Raw genomic sequence first — 9,619 nt, 5'->3', positions numbered from 1 at the left:
CGTAAAAAATTAAATAAAAACACCCAAAACTGTATACGGAACCAACTGTATGTTGATACGTGAAATTCTGGAGGGACGTCAGACGGCGTGGCGCGGTGACGTAATGACGCGGGCTGTTAATCTAATTATGTTCTATAACATGTAAAACGGGAACATGACAGGAGTATTCTAAAAGCAACTCATGTAAACACCTTAATCACAATATTACCTTACTTAGATTAAGGTCAACAATTAGATTATTGCTGTCCATGTAAACGTAGTCAGTGTGAGAGAGTGTGTGTAAGAGAGAGAGAGTGAGAGCATGTGTGTGTGTGTGAGAGAGAGAGAGAGAGAGAGAGAGAGAGAGAGAGCGAGAGTGTGTGTGAGAGTGTGAGTAAGAGTGTGAGACTTGACTTTTAAATTTTCCTTTTATTAATCATTTAGATTCCTCCAAAACTAGTGAAACATAGTGGATAGATAAAATGTGTATTAAACAAAAACGGAGGTAATAAAAGAAACTTCAATTGTTTAAAAGAGGGGGAAGTAAATTTAACCTTAAAACTTCTGCATCTACAGAGCATATAACTTCACCCGATGCCCATACTTCACAAACTTCTTGCAACCTTCTATAGTCGAATATGCTTTACTCAAAAGGACTCAATCTAGCTTTGACTAACGCTGTTAGAATTTTTTCTGCCTGCTGAGTGCCTCCCCCGTGGATTTTGTTTTTCCTAGTGAGCCAGATAGCGAGTTTGGCCTGACCTATTATGAAGTTTAGTAAAACCACAGATTTTTGCTTTGGACACTCCACAGCATTTCGGACTGTATCAGTGGGTTGTGGAACAACGGCTCTTCTTTGGTGCTTGGAAAAGGTTGTGCGCAGGTCCCGCTGATGTTCAGGACAGAAGACCAGGCTCTCAGGACAGACTGGTAGAACGTTGTTGTTGCTGATAAGTCCATTTTCCTCAAATTCAGCAAAACAGATTGTCTTAAGTCAGATCTTCAATGCGCTTAAGTAAGGCACAGGTTGTACCGGCCCATGCCATCCCTTCCCCGTAGAGTAGCCTCTGTGCCATCTGCAGTCGGAATGTTCTGACCCGACATAACAGGTCAATCAAGCCTACAATAGCTGTGTGTTGAGTTATTTTGAGGGGACAGCAAATTTACACTGTTACACAAGCTGTACACTCACTACTTTACATTGTAGCAAAGTGTCATTTCTTCAGTGTTGTCACATGAAAAGATATAATCAAATATTTACAAAAATGTGAGGGGTGTACTCACTTTTGTGAGATACTGTAACTTACACATTCAATAAAGAATGAAAAGCAAAAAGACAAAATCGCAGAAAACTTTGGCAAGACGCCAAACTGCTCTCACACGCTCCACACACCACGCTCACTCCTCCACCGCATATATGCAGAGAGAACGAGCGCGTGTGAGTGAGTAAGAGAGAGAATGTGAGTGTGAGAGAGAGTGAGTGAGCAAGCCGCTTGCTTACCGTTAATATCACGCCTTCACCCAGTGAGTGTGCTCTAAAGTCTCAGCACGCAAAGAAAAAATATTAAGATTAGAAAAAAGTTAATTCACTCTCGCACCACGCTCACACGCTACTCTCACCCACAAACTCCAGCATGCACCAGAGAGAGAGAGGAGAGAGAGAAGAGAGAGAGGAAAGAGGAGAGAGGAGAGAGAGAGAAGAGATAGAGAGAAGAGAGGAGAGAGAGAGAGAAGAGAGGAGAGAGAGAGAGAGAGAAGAGAGAGAGAAGAGAGAGAGAAGAGAGAGAGAGAGGAGAGAAGAGAAGAGAGAGAGAGAATAGAGAGAGAGAGAGATGTGATGGAGGTGTGAATTCTCCCACTTTATGTATGAGCAGTTTAAAGTCCTCACTGAAGATGAAGGAAACGAAACAATAATATTCTGGCTAGTTGCTGGAGGGACTGAGTTTCTCTTTAATAGGTGGATTTACTGACGGAGCTTATTCAGTCCAAGACAAGACAGCACTATTTATAGCTCTTCTTTTTGACTTGGTGACATTTGGATTAAATTCAAGTGAACAGTCAAATAGATGAATAAATATAAATACTGAATAATAAACACAACAGCTTTTGTTAATGGGTAATGATTTCTTCCGCTGTAACAAAATACAAGATCACGGACCCCCTGGCCCTGCTTCACTGACCCCCTGCTTCACTGACCCCCTGCTTCACTGACCCTCTGCTTCACTGACCCTCTGCTTCACTGACCCTCTGGCTCTGCTTCACTGACCCTCTGGCTCTGCTTCACTGACCCTCTGCTTCACTGACCCTCTGCTTCACTGACCCCCTGCTTCACTGACCCCCTGCTTCACTGACCCTCTGCTTCACTGACCCTCTGCTTCACTGACCCTCTGGCTCTGCTTCACTGACCCTCTGGCTCTGCTTCACTGACCCTCTGGCTCTGCTTCACTGACCCTCTGCTTCACTGACCCTCTGCTTCACTGACCCTCTGCTTCACTGACCCTCTGGCCCTGCTTCACTGACCCTCTGCTTCACTGACCCTCTGGCTCTGCTTCACTGACCCTCTGGCTCTGCTTCACTGACCCTCTGGCCCTGCTTCACTGACCCTCTGCTTCACTGACCCTCTGCTTCACTGACCCTCTGGCCCTGCTTCACTGACCCTCTGGCCCTGCTTCACTGACCCTCTGCTTCACTGACCCTCTGCTTCACTGACCCTCTGCTTCACTGACCCTCTGACTCTGCTTCACTGACCCTCTGCTTCACTGACCCTCGGGCTCTGCTTCACTGACCCTCGGGCTCTGCTTCACTGACCCTCTGCTTCACTGACCCTCTGCTTCACTGACCCTCGGGCTCTGCTTCACTGACCCTCTGGCTCTGCTTCACTGACCCTCTGGCTCCGCTTCACGGACTCCACTTGGAGAACCATTGTTTCATATTTTGACAGCAGTGATATTTATTATTTTCCATGTTACATGTATCGCAATATTCATTTCATTTCTTTTCTCTATAAATATCTATTGCTTTATTCAATCAAGCCTGCACTAAGCCAGTTCACCTTGATGCTTAACCGTGTGCGTCAGTTCTCTCCGCATCCTTTCTTACTAGTGTGAAAAGGACTGTTTAAAGTTAATTATCCTCGTAATACATAACTCATCGACAAGCATTATATAATGTGCAGCATATCCATTTTTGAGTGACTTGATTTTGTCCATTCATGCTTTAGAAAAAGCACAGTCAGGGTTGTGGCCCAGTTTTTCAAGTGGCACTGCAAACTTGGAGCCCCAGTCTCGGTCAAACACAGCACTCAGCTGCCCCAGTAATGTGTCTCCAGGTGAGGGGGACTGCGAAACATCTTGGGAAACCACCAACCCGACACCAGCAGTGGTGTTGAAGTAGTCAGCAGACCAGTTAGAGGTACCTGTGAAACACAAACTTGTTAAATGTCTAGATTTGGAGCATGTCATTGGATATGTCTGATGAGGATAGGATATAGATTATATAACAGAGTAGAATTTATTATATTGATATAAAAAATGAGAAAAATACTGTACTGTTTTGATTTTTTTTTAATGTCATTGGGAAACCTGTAAAGTGGTAAATGAAACATCTTGGAAGTCTGTAACTCACCGATGTGTCCCACGTTATCTGTAACCATATATTTGTTGTGATTTACTCTGGTATAGGGAATGTTAGTCTCGTTACCCTCTGGAACAATGTAGAGTCTCTGTGGAATGTGAAAATATTGCATTCGCATTGACCGAAGCCCAAATTAGAGCTGAAAAGTCATTAGGATTCTAAATATACGATATATTGATCTACTGTGAATATAGCTGAAGTGAGAGAAAACATTAGAGACTCCACTAAACTTTCTGTCGATCTTACCACTTCTATCCTGATGTTGTCCGATGGAGAGTTCAGGGCGTTGAGGGACTTGAGGAAGGGGAATACGGCGGAGTCGCTGTCACGGCCACAGCTGATCAGGAGACGCAGTGTAAGGTTCCTCTCAAACACTGACCGTATTAGTGCATTTTCAATAACTGGCCAGTACCTAAACAATAAATAAACACAAGCATGCTGTCCTTTTTTAATAAATAAATACATACATACATAAATAAAAGATCCAATCAAGTTTAATCAAGGTTTACCTGTGATGGTGGTAAAACTTGGAGGCAGGAAAATATTCCATAACTGCTACATGAATGAACTGCTCTGCCTGGCTGATCACGGACAAAATGGCATCCAGGTCTTTGGTGCGCGAGTCCGGACAGAAGGCAGGAGGAGAATTCTGAGTTAAGGGGAAGAAGGGACTTGTCAGAGGAGACCAAATACAGGCCACAATACATAATATTTCAATGTTTCTTTTTTGCCCAAAATGTTAAATAATAGATGTTAAATGTGTTTATTATCAGGGACGTGCACAAGTCTACACTATATGGGCAAAAATGTGTGGACACCTGACTATCACACTCGTATGTGCATCCCATTCCAGATTTAGTCCCCCACCCCTACTCTGCTGTTATAATAACCTCCACTCTTCTGAGAAGACTTTCCACTAGATGGTGGAAGGTAGCTGTGGGGATTTCATCCAGATGAGGACGGGATTCCTTTTAAATCTGACTTCTCTCAAGGTTTTTGCTGTGTTAAAACTTTTGCACAATACTGTATGTATATATACACACACACACGTGTATATATATACACACATACATACACACATACATACACACATACATACATACATACATACATACATACATACATACATATATATATATATATATATATATATATATATATATATATATATATATATATATATATATATATATATACACACACACATACACACCCACATACACGCACATACACACACGTACACACACGTACACACACGTACACATACACACGAGCATTAGTGATGTCAGACACTGATGTCTGATGAGGAGGCAGTCTGCGTTCCTGATCATCCCAAACGTGTTCAGTGGAGTTGATGTCAGGGCTTTGTGCAGACCACTCGAGTTCTTCCACTCCAACCTTGCCAAACCATGTCTCCATGGAGCTCACTCTGTGCACCGGGCCCGACACGGTCATGCTGGAACAGGTTTGGGACTCTTAGTTCCAGTGATGTGAAATCTTGATGCTACAGCATACAATGACATTATAGACAATTGTGTGCTTCTAACTTTGTGGCAATAGTTTGAGGAAGATCCAAATATGGGTGTGATGGTCAGGTGTCCATATACTTTGGGCCACATAGTGCGTCTTATCTTATCCAAATAATTACTAGGGATGGACAATTAAACATTCATGTTTTGAGACAAACAGTATTTGGAATATACCGACATGAAAATATATATATATATTAAAAACATCTTAATACAACACTGATGCTAGATCTAAGCTAGAATACACAAAAATGACTACTAGCTGTTTATAACCATGCCTTAAAAACAACAACAAAAAAAAAAACACATCAACTGACCAGTGTGGTCCTCTATATCTAGCACTCCACTGTTTGGTAATATCATCATGAGACAACATTATGCCGAGTAGTTGTCATATTGCTCAACGTGAGCTGCAATAATCAGCTGCCTGGATTTCTTTGTGACCACACTCTCAGTCAAATTATAAATTGCACAATAATGCACAATTTATTTTATTTTTATTCAGCATTAAATAAATGACTGATTCCTAAGATCTAAATATCAGTGACCATCCCTAATTTTTACTTCAGTAACCAAGCAATGTGTTACTCTGCTATTGCAGGAAAAAAAAAAAAAAAAAGGCAATCAAAACAACAGAATATTACCGAGATGTAAACTCTACTGGGCACATCGCTAAGGTTCACATGAAGAGGGTGATCTTTATTGATGGATGTGTCATAAAAAGGGGGCCAGGGAACTGGGATCGTTGCATTGCTGTGACCCATATCCCAGTAGGACTGGAAGATCTTCTGGAGGTCTGTGGCCAGACTGGTGCAGTTGTATATCACCACACCAAGTTCTTTCACCTTCAATTAAAGAGAGATAAAATAAAATAAAAAAAAATACATCAGGTTATTTGGTTTCAAATATGCCATCAAACACATAACTGATACTCTGGTTTGTCTTTTATACCTGCGTTAATGCTCTCCAGTCCATGTTGGCACTGCCGATGTAGATATGTCTCCTGTCCACAATCCAGAACTTACTGTGAAGAACTCCTCGGGTCAATCTGCCAAAGTTAATTCGTCTGACCCACACTCCTATATAAAGAAGCAATGAGAATGTAAAGCTTCGTAACAGACACAATGCAAAGCCATATGTGAATGCAGTAATCAGCATATGCACTTCATGACCATTTTCTCTCAGAACTTTCAGGTCTGTCGAGTCGGTCGCCACAGAAGGGATGCTGCTCACAGCTCTCACGGACACGTTTCTTTTTGGCAGTGCTTTTAACCGTTCCAGTATGTCTCTACCCTGTGGCCCAAACACACAGAGAATGAAGAATGCGTTAATTTCAAACTGTCACACTTTATATCGTGTCTATTACTAAAGAGTATCTAATAGCAGTCTACTAACGTAATAGACCTTACACCACAACACTGCTGAATTCCTGATTGGTCAGAAGGTGTTGATTCATTTCTCAGCTTAGTAGCAGGCTGTGTAGTTCAAATCTCAAGTTTATATTCAAAGCAGCCTTTCTAATACAATTTTCTTCTTTTTTTTTTATCGTAACCGCTTTTACACAGGGACTTATATGGCAGATGCGTCACAAATATGAATAAAAAAATGATGGCACTGTTGATATGATGACGTTTTCTGTTGGTATTTTTGCAAGGAGTCTCCACTTTTTTTTGAAAGGAGTCAGCACTTTGTAACAGAGGTAAAGCTGTAAATGTAGGGTTTCCAACATTGTAATATGACAAGCTGCATTTTTTAAAATCATTTTTAAGAGGGAAAAAAAATAAAAAATAGCAGATGCTTATAGATTATAGTTTATAGCTGTAATACCTTAGCTTCAGGCTTAGTTTCTAGCTTTATAATTCAAGAGCAGCTGTTATAACAGAAGTAAGAACCTACTTGTTTTGCAGATGTTCAATAACATTATCTGTAAATAGATTAACTGTATACCATTCAGTAATCATTTTAAAAATGTAATGTTTGGCAATTTGTTGTGGAATAAAGCAGAACGAAACACTTCACGACATGCTGTTATTGGAAAATACCCCATTTTGGGTTGATTTGTTTCAAGCCACATCACACCACTTGATTGGTTGATTAGATGTTCCTGTAGCATGGTGTGCAGTTATTCATTCAACATTACAAACAAACCCAATACAAAAAAAAGAAGGAAAGAAAAAAAAAAAAACAAAAAGGAAAAGCAAGATAACAACTTAACTAGACATTTGTAGAATATCCCATTTGTTCCTTAGTGTAAGATGAACAACTACATGATGGCATTAACGCATCATAGTTGCTCTTCCTACAACACTACAATAATGAATTCAATTTCCACGAGCTAGATTTGAGCCAGTCTGAGACTGACACTATATAGCAGGGTCACTACTCACAAACTGGTCAGTGGAGGACTTGACGCCGATGTCTTCACCAGTAAGAGACCAATAGAATGATGCTATATCGATTTGCTGGGTTGCTGTAGACAGAAGGTCTTTCCATGCCTTGTACAGCGGTACTCCAAAAGTGGCATTGGTTCCATAGTCCATCCATAAAGGAATAGTCTCAACCAGATCGATCCTGTCCAAAGGAAAGTCATATTTGTATAAAGAATAAAAAAATAAATAAAAAACATGAACAGACCACAACTGGAAAAATTCACTCAATGGAGAAATAGCCTGTTTGATTTGATTGCAATGAATGCATTAAAAGCAATATGAAAAGTCTGACTATATTTATCTGGTACAGTATAGTGGCCTGATAAGTGATGAACAAAATCCTTCCGCTAACATTCCACTTTGCTTACTACATGCTGAAAATTTAACATCAGCAGAAAGCGCGCCTGATGATTTCTGCAGGAATATGACCTCACCTGCACTCCCTAACATGATCACATTGTTCAGCATGTGGCTCTGGCTGATGTGTGGTGTTCTGGGTCACAGTGTTGTTAATCTTTTCCTCGTTTTTCATCTCCTCTAGCAAAGCAATGGCGAGTAAGCCCCCTAGGATAATCAAACATCCAGTGGCCAACAGCAATGTTTTAAGTCCACTCAAGCCCTGTAAATTACATGACCATAGCTAAAGGTAAGAGTAGATATGAACCAAACAAAAATGCAAGACAAAAATCATCCACTACGATAATGACGAAACCAAAAATGATACTCTCCTTACCCGCTTATTGGGAACATAATTGTCATGTAAAGATTTGTACGGAGAGGACAATTCATGGACCTCTTGAAACGTAGACGCACAGGATCTGCAGAAATTAAAAGGTCGCCTTAATCAGAATATATTTAATATCTAAATAAAACAACAACATCGACCTTTTTATAAGTTTCAACGATTAGAAAAATGAACAGAAAACTTACGAGTACATGGTAACAGCAGATGTCTGGCGTGCCTTTTCTTTTCTGTGAATCGGTCACAAGCAATAGTGTAATATTTACAGCCACCAGAGCCACTACTTACTCTTCCTCTTTTCAGTTCTGCTTTTCATCAGATGTACCCAGAGTGCACCTCGGGTCAATACATCTGTCCCATTTTTTTTTTTGTTATTTAACATCTTATACCCCTCCATAACATGCCTTAAACAGACTGTTCGATTGTTCATGTTTCACACAGCTACATTTTATCGAACATACACGCATACGGTTTTCTTTACTATGGGATATCTTTATGTTTGTGTTTGATCTCTGGGAAATTCAACCAAATTCTCTGGGCTTTCCAGAGACCACATGAAAAAGAGTTGAACACCTTTGCATGAGTACTAGTTGTTTGTGGGCTCTCCTCATTTCATTTTATTGAAAAGAAAGCAAAAAGTCCCTTGAAAGTCCCTAAGTGAATTTACTGCATATAAGACTATCAGACAAAAGTCTATGATAAAGTTATACCAGTTAGGAAAATCGAGCACAAATTATTTCGATTCAGTTTAATTTGGGAAAAAAATATCCACAGATTTACATTATATACAAAATAACAATTTTGAGAAGGGAAAAAAAAAAAAAAGAACATATAGGTAGATCATGATCAATGAAGATCTTACATTTTTACAGCACTGCCTCAGAAAGGCTTATTAAATCAAACCATTGCATACATTTGAAAATGTAGTGCTAGAATGACAAAACAATCGCAACCAGTCTGAGGTGGTCAGAAGTTTTTTCTGTATTTTGGCTTTGTGACGAAGACACGTTCTAAATCTGGATAGTTTCAGTACCTGATAAATCAGGTTTCAAAAATCTGTGGTCAGGATTGATAGAAACTGAACCTTAAGAAGCCGCTTTGTTTGTCAGAGCATCCATCTCTCCTAAAACTCGTACCAATGACGCATTTCATATTTAGACAGATTAAAGCAGGTCGCAGATAACAGTGTGCACTTTTGCAGGGTACAGGCTGAACTCTCAAACCTTTCTCACCTCATCTCAACCAACAGTGTCTATTAATGTTTTAAATACATTCTGTAAAGGAAACGTCTTCTCTTCGCTATAAAA

The 9,619-nt window shown here is 40.2% G+C and overlaps 1 protein-coding gene across 2 annotated transcripts; it reads right to left on the bottom strand.

Annotated features, from left to right (window-relative positions):
- Positions 1 to 1,909: 1,909 nt before the first annotated feature.
- On the bottom strand, positions 1,910 to 8,933 carry LOC128612333 (5'-3' exonuclease PLD4). Of its 2 annotated transcripts, XM_053632398.1 has the most exons (11): positions 8,501 to 8,933; positions 8,304 to 8,388; positions 8,005 to 8,189; positions 7,529 to 7,712; positions 6,314 to 6,434; positions 6,093 to 6,220; positions 5,786 to 5,986; positions 4,122 to 4,261; positions 3,859 to 4,024; positions 3,604 to 3,700; positions 1,910 to 3,394 (listed from the first exon to the last, which is right to left on the bottom strand). In XM_053632398.1, the coding sequence occupies exons 1-11, from the start codon at positions 8,506 to 8,508 to the stop codon at positions 3,189 to 3,191; spliced, it is 1,521 nt and encodes a 506-aa protein (XP_053488373.1). In that variant the 5' UTR covers positions 8,509 to 8,933; the 3' UTR covers positions 1,910 to 3,188. The 2 variants fall into 2 exon arrangements, with proteins under 2 accessions (XP_053488373.1, XP_053488372.1); XM_053632397.1 differs by having other exon boundaries at positions 6,093 to 6,434.
- Positions 8,934 to 9,619: the final 686 nt, after the last annotated feature.

This window comes from Ictalurus furcatus, chromosome 9 (assembly GCF_023375685.1).
Source record: "Ictalurus furcatus strain D&B chromosome 9, Billie_1.0, whole genome shotgun sequence".
NCBI classification, from domain to species: Eukaryota; Metazoa; Chordata; class Actinopteri; order Siluriformes; family Ictaluridae; genus Ictalurus; species Ictalurus furcatus.
Note: the sequence above shows the minus strand (reverse complement) of the source record. Positions and strands in the feature narration are given on the sequence as shown.